At 58.6% G+C, this 12,714-nt stretch overlaps 1 protein-coding gene across 1 annotated transcript; it reads left to right on the forward strand.

The window, feature by feature from the left end:
• Positions 1 to 3,914: 3,914 nt before the first annotated feature.
• Positions 3,915 to 11,161, forward strand: LOC117869967 (dromaiocalcin-1-like). Its single transcript, XM_034757070.1, has 6 exons — positions 3,915 to 4,565; positions 6,406 to 6,519; positions 7,533 to 7,651; positions 8,728 to 8,874; positions 9,959 to 10,088; positions 10,877 to 11,161. The coding sequence occupies exons 1-6, from the start codon at positions 4,469 to 4,471 to the stop codon at positions 10,945 to 10,947; spliced, it is 678 nt and encodes a 225-aa protein (XP_034612961.1). The 5' UTR covers positions 3,915 to 4,468; the 3' UTR covers positions 10,948 to 11,161.
• Positions 11,162 to 12,714: the final 1,553 nt, after the last annotated feature.

Consider the following 12,714-nt stretch of genomic DNA (forward strand, 5'->3'; position numbering starts at 1 on the left):
ATGGCCTCCTCCAAACACCTTCCTTATTCTCACCACAGGACCTTCCTCCTGATGTCTGATAACACTTGTGCTCCTCAGTACGCCTTCTCACGCTCAGCTCCTTGCACACCTCATGCTCCCAGCTCCTCTCACACACCTCACTAACTGAAGTGAGGTACTTTTTAAACTCAGGTGCCCTGATTACCTCACCTGTCCTAATTGATTCCAGTAGCTTCTTCTTAATTGGCTCCAGGTGTCCTAATTAGCCTGCCTGCCTTAATTGGTTCCAGCAAGTGCCTGCCAATTCCGATTTTGCTAGGTGGGGGGGGGGGGGGGGGGCAACTTTAACCGTGATTCCAGGGGCTACTTAGGCACCTGAAAACTTTAGTTTTTTGGCAGGTAACTTAGCAATGAGCCGGCAGGAGAACCTTGTCTAATGCCTATATAAAATAAAGAAAATTCAATAAATATTAGACCCACTCAGCTCTATTACGAACATGTTCTGCCACCGTGTGGCAAGTCACTGAAGGGACACTGGTTAGGTTTAAAATGTTAATGTCTATTCTTACTTTGTTACTAACTCTGCGGAGAGAGAGACCCCATCAGGACTCCTGGGTTCTCTCTCAGCTCTGGCAGGGGAGTGGGGTCTAGTAGATTACAGCGGGGGGCAGATACATCTGGGTTCTATATAAGAACATAAGAGCGGCCAGACTGGGTCAGACCAAAGGTCCATCTAGCCCAGTACCCTGCCTTCTGACAGTGGCCAGTGCCAGGTGCCCCAGAGGGAATGAACAGAACAGGGAATCATCAAGTGATCCATCCCCTGTCACCCATTCCCAGCTTCTGGCAAACAGAGGCTAGGGACACCATCCCTGTCCATCCTGGCTAATAGCCATTGATGGACCTGTCCTCCATGAACTTATCTAGCTCTTTTTTTTTAACCCTGTTATGGTCTTGGCCTTCACAACATCCCCTGGCAAGGAGTTCCACAGGTTGACAGTGCATTGTGTGAAGAAATACTTCCTTTGGTTTGTTTTAAACCTGCTGCCTATTCATTTCATTGGGTGACCCCTAGTTCTTGTGTCATGAGAAGGAGTAAATAACACTTCCTTATCTACTTTCTCCACCCCCGTCATGATTTTATAGACCTCTATCCTATCCCCCCAGAGTCATCTCTTTTACCAGCTGAAAACTCCCAGTCTTATTAATCTCTCCTCATACAGCAGCTGTTCCATATCCCTAATAATTTCTGTTGCCCTTTGTACCTTTTCCAATTCCAATAGATCTTTTTTGAGATGGGGCGACCACATCTGCTCGCAGTATTCAAGGTGTGGGCGTACCACGGATTTATATAGAGACAACATGATATTTTCTGTCTTATTATCGATCCCTTTCTTAATGATTCTTCCCAGCATTCTGTTAGGTTTTTTGACTGCCGCTGCACGTTGAGTGCAGAGCCGGCTCTAGGCACCAGCAAAGCAAGCAGTTGCTTGGGGCGGCAAATTTGCAGGGGCGCAAGAATCCAGCATGGGAGCTGAGAACCAACAGGGGGCCCTGGGAGCTGTAGTTCCTTGGTTAGCTCCCTGCCTATAGAGCCAGCCCTGGAGCAGGGATGAACTACATTTCCCAGCATTCCCTTGGCTGCAATTAACAGGAAAGGGAGGGGGAAGGACCTGGAACTGAAACTTCATGCTGTAGCTTGCTGTGAATGGTAGGGACCCTGCCGGCTCTAGGTTTTTTGCTCCCCCTGCACCCCCATGTTGCCCCAGCCCTGGACTGTCCCCCGCCCACACCTCCTGCTGCCCCAGCCCTGGGCTCTCCCCCAAAGAAAGAATTGGGTGGACTAAATGGACATTGCATCTCTCTATCTGAAGCTTCGCAAGGGAGGTACGTAGATCCCATCTCCTACCACCCCAGCCCTGGGCTCTTCTCCACCCCTCACCCGCATCTCCTGCCATCCCAGCCCTGGGCTCTTCTCCCCCGCACACACCTGCACCCCCTGCTGCCCCAGCTCTGGCCCCCACCTGCACCTCCTGCTGCCCCAGCCCTGGGCTCTCCCCCCACCCGCATCTCCTGCCGCCCCAGCCCTGGGCTCTCCCCCAAAGAAATAATTGGGTGGACTAAATGGACATTGCACCTCTCTATCTGAAGCCTAGCAAGGGAGGTACGTGGATCCCACTAGAATTTAAAATGAAAAGTAGCGGGGGGAGACTCTACTAGACTGGGCAGCTTTAGATACAGTACCAGGCACGTAGGAGGATTTCCACTTCTGAGCCATGGAAGCAGAAATTGACTTTTCCTTTTCCAGATTTAGCTAATATTCAGAAAGGGAATCCAGCACCTGCCTTCCAGATTTGAACACCTCAAAATTCAGGAATGCTCAAGCTCAATTTGGGCAACTGTTACTTCATTTCTCCCAAACCAAATATACTGATCCACTGTAACTTGCTGTAGGAAAAAGTAGAATAAATTGAGCAAGAAATGCTTCCCAGTGGTTATTAGGACTGGAATTGCTATTTTCAACAGCCATTGCTGTTTTTCTTTAGTTTTAGTTTTATTTGTTTAAAAGGAAGACAGTGATATCGCATTGGCAAATTCCCCATAGAAACAAAGAATGGGACAAAAGAATAATAACGGCACCTCAACTTTTCCTCATTTATGTAGGACAGTCTTATAATACGCATCCAGATATCCTCCAATCACATGAGCTGAAAATTGTTCCACTTTACTGCAGTTCTGTAACCATATGGGAACCAATCCTGTCTGTGTTCTGTGCACATCCAAAATTCCTGCTGAATGACTCGCCCTGGGAGTGAGTTACCAGTGACCCAGGGCTGGGGCAGCAGGAGGGTGCAGTTGGGGGAGAGAGAGGGAGGAGAGAGCCCAGGGTTGGCAGCGGGATAGCTCAGTGGTTTGAGCATTGGCCTGCTAAACCTAGGGTTGTGAGTTCAATCCTTGAGGGGGCCACTTAGGGATCTGGGGCAAAATCAGTACTTGGTCCTGCTAGTGAAGGCAGGGGGCTGGACTTGATGACCTTTCAAGGTCCCTTCCAGTTCTAGGAGATGGAATTTATTTATATAAATTATTTATTTATTTATTTAAAAATGTTTTTGCTTGGGGCAGCAAAAAACCTAGAGCCGGCTCTGGTTGAGTGGATGTTTTCAGAGAACTATCCACAGTGACTCCAAGATCTCTTCCTTGAGTGGAACCAGCTAATTTAGATCCCATCATTTTATACGTATAGTTGGGATTCTGTTTTCCAATTTTCCAATTGCTTTGCGTTTATCAACATTGAATTTCATCTGCCATTTAGGTGCCCCGTCACCCAGTTTTGAGAGATCCCTTTGTAGCTCTTCGCAGTCTGCCTGGGACTTAACTACCTTGAGTAGTTTTGTATCATCTGCAAATGTTGCCACCTCACTGTTTACCCCCTTTTCCAGATCATTTACAAATATGTTGAACACAACGGGTCCCAGTACAGACCCCCAGGGGACACCACTATTTACCTGTCTCTGGTCTGAAAACTGACCGTTTATTTCTACCCTGTTTCCTATCTTTTAACTGGAGTGCCTGGCCGTGCCTTCAGGATCATCTAACGATCCTTAATTTAATGTAATGACAAGCCTTGTGATCTTAATCACCCTGCCTCTGGTTAAAAACAAACTCCCTGCCCCTTGGGGGCAACACAGAACTTATCACATTCCGCACTCAAGCCCATCTGGGGCTGGGGCACGTGCTGTGAGCAGACGGCAGGTACGAAATCGGGGAGGAAGGGGTGTGTGTGTGTGTGTCCCTGCTGAAGGGGACGGGCTCTGCTCCGTGTGTGTCTATGAGGTTTGTTTCCCTGCATGTGAACAGAGCCAATGAATGATTTTTGGCCAATGTTTCAATTCCCATAAAAAAGCCGTTGGGGGGGCCCCTGACCCCCTCTGTGGCTGTGAGCGGAACCCAAGGGCTCGTCTCCGGCCAGAGCAAACGACCCGGCGAAGCGCCGGCGGCCGAAGCGGCTCCGTTGTGCTGGGCCTTTTGCAGAGCCCTGGGCAAGGGTTGGCACCGCAGGGTGGGAGTTCGACAGGTCCCCGGATTTCCCTTGTCAAACAACCCCCCAAAGGGTCCCAGACCCCAGAACAGTCACTGAAAACTTTGGGGGTGGGGAACCAAACCTTCCCGGGGGCTTTGTTCTGCCCAGCGACATGACAAGAGGGAGATTTTTCCCGGGGGCCTGTATTGGCCAGGACCCTGGGCGCAGGCCCCGGGGTCCTGTTGGATAATTGGATACTGCAAGTGGGAGCAGACGTGCGGGCTGCCCCAGATCCAGCCCTTGGCCCCGTCCAGCCCTTCGCCTCCAGGCGGGGCCACACGGAGGCCACAACCCCCCCAGCCAGAGATCCCGCTGCGATCAGGCAACCGCCCGCTGCACCAGTGCCCGGCTCCTAGCCCGACCCCCACTAGCCCTCCCAGAGCCTCACACAGCCCTGGACCAACAGGGATGCAGAATGTCTCCCCGGCGTGCAGCACTCACTCGAACGCTGGAGGAAAGAGGCTTGAGGATCAGGGTCTAACAGCCTCACCTGCCATTATGGAAGGTACGTTCTTGGGGCCAGTATTAGACTGAACTGCTCTAAGAGTGCCAGGGAGAGAACCCAGGAGTCCTGGCTCCCTGACCCCCCTGCTCTAACCCACCAACCCCCCCTCCCCTCCCAGAGCCGGGGAGAGAACCCAGGTGTCCGGCTCCCATCCCCCTCTGCTGTAACCACCAGCCCCCACTCCCGTCCCAGAGAGAACCCAGGAGTCCTAGCCTAGCTGTCCCTTACCCAGCCAGACATCTCTAGCTGATGCGATGGGCAGTGTTGCCAGGCATGGGCGCTCCGTGGATCAGGGCGCTGCCCGGAGCTGCTCCCTTTTATCCGACTGCCCCAGCTGGAGCAGCTGTGTTTGCCCTGGCTTGGATTGCCCCGGACAATGGGGATGAGACGCCAAGCGAACAGCCTCTCCTCCCCGGGCACCAGGTGACATGCGGAGGCTGCGGGCTCCGCCCCACCCGGATCCAGGTGCTCAGGGATCAGGACTGACTCCGGATTGACGCCGGGGAGAACCTAGCTCAGATTCCAGCCCTGGAGCAGCTCCAGGTGACCCGAGACCCGAATCCACCCCACCCCTCCCGGGTTCGGGCATTCACGGTTAGACCTGGTTGAACGCTGCGGCTCTAGCGCGTGCGTGCACGTGCGTGTGCTTGTGTAACTCGTGTGTCTCTTTGCGGGTGTCCATGCGAGAGGGAGTGTGTGTGAAAAGACACCTGTGTGGGGAGGGTGACCAGACAGCAAGTGTGAAAAATCGGGACGGGGGGTGGGAGGTAATAGGAGCCTACATAAGAAAAAGCCCCCAGAGCTTTGGGGCCATGGGGGGGCGTACAGAGCTCCTGGCAAGGGCAGGGGTGCCAGGATGGGGGGAGCAGGGGGCCATGCCCCTCCCACTTTTTCCAGCCGTAAGGGCGAGCGACGGGGGTGGGGAGGAGGTGGAGAGGAGCAAGTAGGGGTGGGATCTTGGGGGGAAGAGGTGGGGCAGGGGCGTGGCCTCAGGGGGGTAGCATGGGAGGGCAGGGCCCCAGTTCGGGTACCGGTGGCCCCCCACTTTTAGGGTGCTCCCATCACTCCTGGCAGGGAGGGTGGGGGAAGAAATGGAGGGACCCCCCCCCCGCCCCCCAGCACAGAGAACTGCTCCGGACACGGGGAGTCGGTTCTTTCAAAGCTGGTTTGGCGTCGAGGGGTGCGAAGGAGGCCGCGGGTGTGGAGATTTTTTTTTCTAGTTGCTGTCTGGGGTCACCCTCCCCACACGTGTGTCCTTTCCCACACACTCCCTCTCGCATGGACACCCGCACAGAGACACGTGTTACACAAGCACACGCATGTGCAAGCCAATGCACGGCTAGAGACGCAGCGTTCAACTGGGTCTAACCGTGAACGCCCAAACCCGGGAGGGGCGGGGGTGGATTCAGGTCTCAGGTCACCTGGAGCCGCTCCAGGGCTGGAATCTGAGCTGGGTTCCTCCCGGTGTCAATCTGGAGTCAGTCCCAATCCCTGAGCCCCTGGATCCGGGCAGGGCGGAGCCCGCAGCCGCCGCGTGTCACCAGGTGCCCGGGGAGCGTCTCGTCCCCATTGTCCGGGGCAATCCGAGCCAGGGCAAACACAGCTGCTCCAGCTGGGGGAGTCGGATAAAAGGGGGCAGCTCCGGGCAGCGCCCTGACCCACGGAGCACGCACGCTGCCCCATCGCATCAGCTAGAGACGCCTGGCTGGGTAAGGGACAGCCCGGCCAGGACTCCTGGGTTCTCTTCCCGGTTCTGGGAGGGGAGTGGGGTCTAGTGGTCACAGCACTGGTTGTTAAGGGCACAGCAGCAGGGGATTGGCCTCCTTTCCCTCCCCTCCAGGGCCGGTTCCCCCCTGTGACCCCTTCCTTTCAGACATGGCGACACTGCGCTGGCTGCCCGGATGCCTGGGTCCCTTCGTTGTCACTCTCCTGGTCGGATCCCCTATTCCAGTGGGTAAGTGCGGAAGGGTGGGGCCGGCTGTGGAGAGATGGGTGAAGGGCTCTTGGGCCCCTTTTCTGAAATCTTTGCCCCCCTGGGGCGGGGTGTTAAAGGGTGCAGATCTGGGGGCTGCAAATACTCCAGACTCCTGGGTTCTCTACCTGGCGCTCGGAGGGGAGTGGGGGCTAGTGGTTAGAGCAGGGGGGGCGGGGAGCCAGGACTTCTGGGTTCTCTCCCCGGCTCTCGGAGGGGAGTGGGGGCTAGTGGTTAGAGCAGGGGGGGCTCAGAGCCAGGACTCCTGAGTTCTCTCCTCGGCTCTCGGAGGGGAGTGGGGGCTAGTGGTTAGAGTAGGGGGGGGCTGGGAGCCAGGAGTCCTGGGTTCTCTCCCCGGCTCTCGGAGGGGAGTGCAGGCTAGTGGTTAGAGCAGGGAGCTCTGGATAAGTGGATTGTAACCAAGGGGACAGAGTGGCAAGACCGGGCCTGGCTGGTCTTCTCCCAAAGGGCAGGAACAGGATGGATCTTAAACCAGGGTTCTGCCATGTTGCCCCGCGGCCATGAGCCTGGGGAACTCCTTGCCACTGGACCAGCAGCCCAGACAGGCGCAGGTTCACCCTCTGGAGGTGAGTGCAAGTATCTGGACGGGAGATTAACACAGCGGGGTGAAGGACTCTTGCTATGAGGAGTCACGAAGGGAGCGAGTGGCAGCTCAGTCGAACCCCCATCTTGGCCCCCCAAGGTGACTCTTGACAAAATCATTTGGAAACTGGGGGCGTTTATCCCAGAAAATTTCAACCACATTGAGAAAATCCCCCCAAACTATTGAATTTTGGGTCAAAAACATCAAATTCAGGGGCTTCAAATTTCCTTAAATTGTCATATTTTCAGCCAATACCTGTTAAATGGGAGAGATGGGGGGGAACTCCCTCAAACTGTCATACTGTAAACTCCCAAAAATTCAGCTGTGGTTTTTGACCCCAAACTTGACAGATGTTTTCTGAGAGCCTCACACTTCACTTCCCTCCCCGTAGCCTTCTCTGACGTCCGTTCCTGCCCGTGCACCCAGGGGTGCTGCCCGGCCGGCTGGTACCAGTACCGGGATTCCTGCTACTACCCGGTGACGGCCACCAAAGGCTGGTGGAAAGCTGAGGTATGGCCCCCCCTGGGTCCGAGGGCTTGGCCTGGCCTCGGGAGCTGGGGTAGGACCCCCCCCTTGGTGGGAGGGCGTGTCACCCCCAGTGCTGTGGCTGAGGGGAGAAGAGGGGGTGTGGGAACACTGGGGATACCTGGGGGAGCAGCGGTGACTGGGCTGGAAGGTGGAGGCTTGTGGGGGAGGCGGGGGTGGCTGGCAGGACTGGGGCTCTGTGACCCCAGCTTTGGAAGAGTCTCTGGGAGGCCCCCCCCGGGGGTCTCCCTCTTCCTTGTGGCTTCTCCACCTCCTTAGGGTGGACCCCTGGGCCTGCAGCCCCCCTGCTTCACCCCAGGAGCTCAGTCAGCGAGTCCCACTCAGGCAGACCCCCGAGGGAGACGCGTCCGACTGCAGGGAGCAACCCCCCCCCCCCCCCCCGCAGGGAGGCAGGGACACTCCGCTGGTGCAGCCACACTCGGGCGTGTTAGTCGGCTGCAGAAAGTCCTCGGCTGGCCCAGAGAACAGAAAGTCACAGCCTGGCCCGTGTGGGTCAGCCCCAAGCCCCTCTGACCTCTCTGGTCCAGTTCCGGGGTGTGGCCAGCGCTCTGAGCAGCCAACCCTTAACCACCTCCCCAGTCTTTCGGCCTCCAGCTGGGCGAACATGGCTGGGCTTCCACCGTCGTTGGTTGCTAGGTATCAAAGTCCTAGTGATTGGGCTTCTCAAAGGCTCCCTTGATATGGGACCCAAGCCCCACACAGCTAGGAACCATTTGCACCTGACTTTTAGCCTGCCCAGAGAGTAAACAAGACCTTTTCCCCCCACGAGGGGGACCGTGCAGCATATGGGGAAACTGAGGCACACATCGGCTTCCTAAAATTATGACAGCAAATTCCCATTTCATCACAGCTGGCATGTGGGTGGGGGAGCAGCAGTGGTGGGTTGGTGAGGCAGGGGAGCTCTCTGGAATGGAGGAGTGGAGGAATGGGGGGGCCTGAGATGTGGGGAGGAGGGGGGGGCAGGGACTTGTTGGAGTAGTGAGGGGTCAGGCTGTGCTCCCCCTACCCCCATGGTGTGTGTCACCCCCCCCCCACCCCAGACGGACTGCAAGGCTCTGGTGGAGGGCGCCCATCTGGCATCCGTGCACAGCGCCGAGGAGAACAACTTCATCTATCAACTCATGGGCACCCCCAAAGACTACGAGAAAAAGGAAGCCTATTGGCTCGGGGGCCGCCGCGATTCTCAGGTGAGGGGCTTTGCTGCTGGGCCTCGGGGCTACTCAGCTCCCTGGGTCACATGGCCCCATCTCTAGCACTCGGCTCGGCTCTGGGATTCGGCTCTGTCCGCTCTCCACTGCGTCAAATGCCTTTTTCAAGTGGGTGAAGGGTTCCAAGCTCACCACGTCCTATACACGTGGGGAACCTCTGCTTTGCCCCCTCCCCGCTAGTCACTTGGCACGTTCAGGAATGGCATTAGCCCGAGTTCCTTATCCACTCTGCCCCCTAGATCCTTTCCCGAGCCCCTGTTCTCCAGGAAACCGGCCCCAGTCTGTGGGTCTGCCCGGCCTTCTTCATTCCAACCGGGGTAGCTACGTGTCGGGCTAGGGGTGGGGCTGCTGGTCTTGAGATCAACACATCTGGGACTCATATTTCAATTTTTCCCATCCCCAAAGTATTTTTCCCTCTCAAAATGAAATTTCCACCAGGGAAACTCATGACAGTGTTCCCTAAAACAAAGGAGTGCCCTGAATTTGGGGGCTCCTCCAAGTGGTGTTTTCTGGTGGAAAACTTGGGGTGTAAATTCCCATCCGCCTCCTCGCCGGATTGAGGAGACCGTGGTCTATAGGTACCTCCATGGGCGGCGGGTATAATAGGCCAGGGAAGGCGGTGGGCAGGGGGGTCTGGCAGGGGAGTGAGGTGGCTTGGCCGGGCGCTGGTCGGGGGCCGACTTGGCCCGGCGCTCAGGGTGGGCGATGGGTCGGGGGCTCAGCCCGGTGTGGCTGGGGTAGGCCGGGGCACCTCCAGTCGCAGATGGGGGTCCTCAGGGCTTCTCCTGTTATGGGGGAGGGATTCGGGGCTCCGGCATGCGGTGGGTGGGGCCTCGGGCAGAAGGGGCAGGGCCGGCGGGCTAGCCTCCCCAAAACGGGGGCTCTTCCCCACAGAAGAAGGGGGGCTGAGAACAAGGCTCGGAGGGCAGGAGCTTCCTGAAGAAAAGGGTGGATGTGCTGTGCCTCAGTTGGTCGTCTATCCTAGCTCAGCCATCAGCTCTGGGCTGACCCAGGTTAGGGACCCAGTCCGGATTGGCGCTCTCAATGCCTCGGTGCCTCCTAGGGCCAGCTGGAGGGCGAGGGCTCCTGGCGTTGGACTGACGGCTCCGCGTGGCACTATCACAACTTCGGGAACGGCAAGCCGGACAGGATCACGGCGGAGACGTTCGTGGCCTCCTGGAAGTTGGATCAAGGTAACGGAGGAAGGGCGGGGACAGGCCACGCCCCTCCATTGGTCTGTACAGCTGTTCAGGGACCAGGCCATCTCCTGGGGCTGACAGTGAGGGCCTATGGGCAGAGGAGTGGCAGGGGGCTGGATCTCTAAAGCTAGTATAGAACCCAGGAGTCCTGGCTTCCAGCCCTCCCCGCTCTAACCCACCAGCCCCCACTCCCCTCCCAGAGCCAGGGAGAGAACCCAGGAGTCCTGGCTCCCAGCCCCCCTGCTCCGACCTACCAGCCCCCAATCCCCTCCCAGAGCCGGGGAGAGAACCCAGGTGTCCTGGCTCCCTTCCCCCCCCCCCCAACCACCAGACCCTGCTCCCCTCCTAGAGTCAGGGAGAGAACCCAGGATTCCTGACTCACAATGCCCCCTGCTCTGACCCACCAGACGCCACTCCCCTTCCGGAGCCGGGGAGACAACCCAGGATTCCTGGCTCCCAGCTCCCCTTGCTCTAACCATCAGCCCCCGCTCCCCTCCCAGAGCCGGGGAGTGGGGGCCAGGAGTCCGGGCTCCCAGCCGCACCTGCTCTAACCCACCAGCCCTCACTCCCCTCCCAGAGCCGGGGAGAGAACCCAGGAGTCCTGGCTCCCAGCCCCCCCTGCTATAACCACCAGCCCCCACTCCCCTCGCAGAGCCGGGGAGAGAACCCAGGAGTCCTGGCTCCCAGCCCCCCCGATCTAACCCACCAACCCCCACTCCCCTCCCTGACCTGGGGAGAGAACCCAGGAGTCCGGGCTCACCGACTCTCTTGTTTCCCTACAGATGCTATCACTTGGGATAACTATGAAGCTTCCTTGGAGTTCATGTCCGTCTGCAAGCGCTCGCTGGACTGATGGGCTTGAAGGGCGGCCCGGAGGTGCCCGCCTGGCTTGGCTGTGCCCTGGCCACTGGGGTGATGTGCGGCTGCTGTGTGCCCCCTGGATTCCCCCTCCAACGGGGGTCAGTGCGCCCCCTGCTGGTGCCCTGCAGACCTGGACACAGCTCCACTGCATGCTAAGCCTGAAGTAAACCAATCTCCCCAGCACTGGCAGTGGCGGTCCCGGCTCTCCGTCCTATCCATCTCGTCACCCTGCGTGGGAGGGGAGTGGGGGCTGGTGGTTACAGCAGGGGGACTGGGAGCCAGGACTCCTGGGTTCTCTCCCCAACCCTGGGAGGGGAGTGGGGGTTGGTGGTTAGAGCAGGGGGTGTTGGGAGCCAGGACTCTTGTGTTCTCTCCCCGGCTCTGGTAGGGGAGTGGTGGCTGGTGGGTTAGAGCAGGAGGGTCTGGGAGCCAGGACTCCTGGGTTCTCTCTCTGGCTCTGGGAGAGGAGTGGGGGCTGGTGGCTAGAGTGGGGGTCTGGACATCAGGACAGAAGACACAAAATGGGACCAGGCTGCCACCTGGACTTGTGCGTATGAGGTTGGGTGGAGGGAGCTCCTATGGGTCTTGTGAATTCTGGTGGTGGTGGGCGGAGGTTGTGTGTGTGGGGGGAAGGCTGTGGGGGCATAGGAGGGCTGTTATTACCCTTTGGTCCCAGGGAAGGATGGGGGTGGGGTCAGGGAGCCCCAGGATTGCTTCTACACTCCAGCTTGGAGCAGTGTCGTGGAGGGACTCCGAGGGGGCTCTCTCTTCAGGCAGAGGCAGCCAGGTGGTCTCACTGCCCCCTTAGACTGGCAGGGGGTCGTGTCCTGCCCATTCCTCTGCAGCCCACTTCGCTGTGGCCCAGGTGCCACCGTGCCCAGCACACACCTAAATACTTGTCTCTCCACTGGGAAGCAATGCAAGGTACGGGGAGGGAAACCAAGGCACACACCGCCATCATACCAATTTGAAAGAAAACTCCCACGGCGTGAGCAGGGCCCTCATTGTGGGGAAGGAAGATGGGCGCTCTGGGGTTGGAGCCAGCCAGGCCTTGCACCGCACGGAGCAGGCTGGCACCGGGGTGTGGCCGTCATCAGAAGGCAGGCTGGCAAAACTGGCAGGAGGCAACCTGAGGAAGAGGAAGCAATGGAGGAAGTTGAGGCCGTGCCACAAGGAGCAGCAGGCCCAGGGCAGGAGGGAGCTGCCCCCGGAGCTCCCCCAGGGACCAGTGGGAGGAGAGGAGCCAGGCCTGGAGCGGGCCCCGATGGCACCGGGCCTCCAGAGGGAGGTGCCAGGAAGGGAGGGGGCCTGTGACGCCTGCCTGGGTCTGCAGAGAGCCTGAGCCGATTGCTCTGAGGGGGCAGGCGCAGCGCCTGGCACACGCGGGCCCCCCGGTGGAGGGGCCTGGCACAACGGGCCCCCACTCAGCCGGGCCTTTGGCTGGGCGGCTCATGTGCTGGGATGTGTCCCCAGGAGAGCTCCCGGGGGCTGCGTGGGGCGAGGGCAGCCCCCCCCCCAGCCTGCCAAGCCAGTGTGTGCACAGCCTGCGCCCCACGGCCAGACCCACAGCTGGCAGAGACCCCCCCAAATGAGGGAGCCCTGTGTTACCTTGAGAATGGCATGCTGGGCACCGCCCCCCAAAAGGGGGAGGATGTCCCTGTGTTGCCGTTGCCATGGGAACGAGATGCCGGGCAGACACCCCAAATGAGGGGGTCCAGTGTTACCATGGGAACGGGAAGTTGGGCACCCCCCAAGTGAA

This window comes from Trachemys scripta, chromosome 25, assembly GCF_013100865.1.
Source record: "Trachemys scripta elegans isolate TJP31775 chromosome 25, CAS_Tse_1.0, whole genome shotgun sequence".
In the NCBI taxonomy this organism is placed as follows: Eukaryota; Metazoa; Chordata; order Testudines; family Emydidae; genus Trachemys; species Trachemys scripta.

Bases quoted from the DNA above. Each gene is read 5' to 3' on its own strand.
- LOC117869967 (XM_034757070.1), top strand. From the start codon at position 4,469: ATGCAGAATGTCTCCCCGGCGTGCAGCACTCACTCGAACGCTGGAGGA. The intron at 8,875-9,958 runs GTGAGGGGCTTT...GGTGCCTCCTAG, and splicing joins GGGGCCGCCGCGATTCTCAG to GGCCAGCTGGAGGGCGAGGG. The intron at 10,089-10,876 runs GTAACGGAGGAA...GTTTCCCTACAG, and splicing joins CTCCTGGAAGTTGGATCAAG to ATGCTATCACTTGGGATAAC.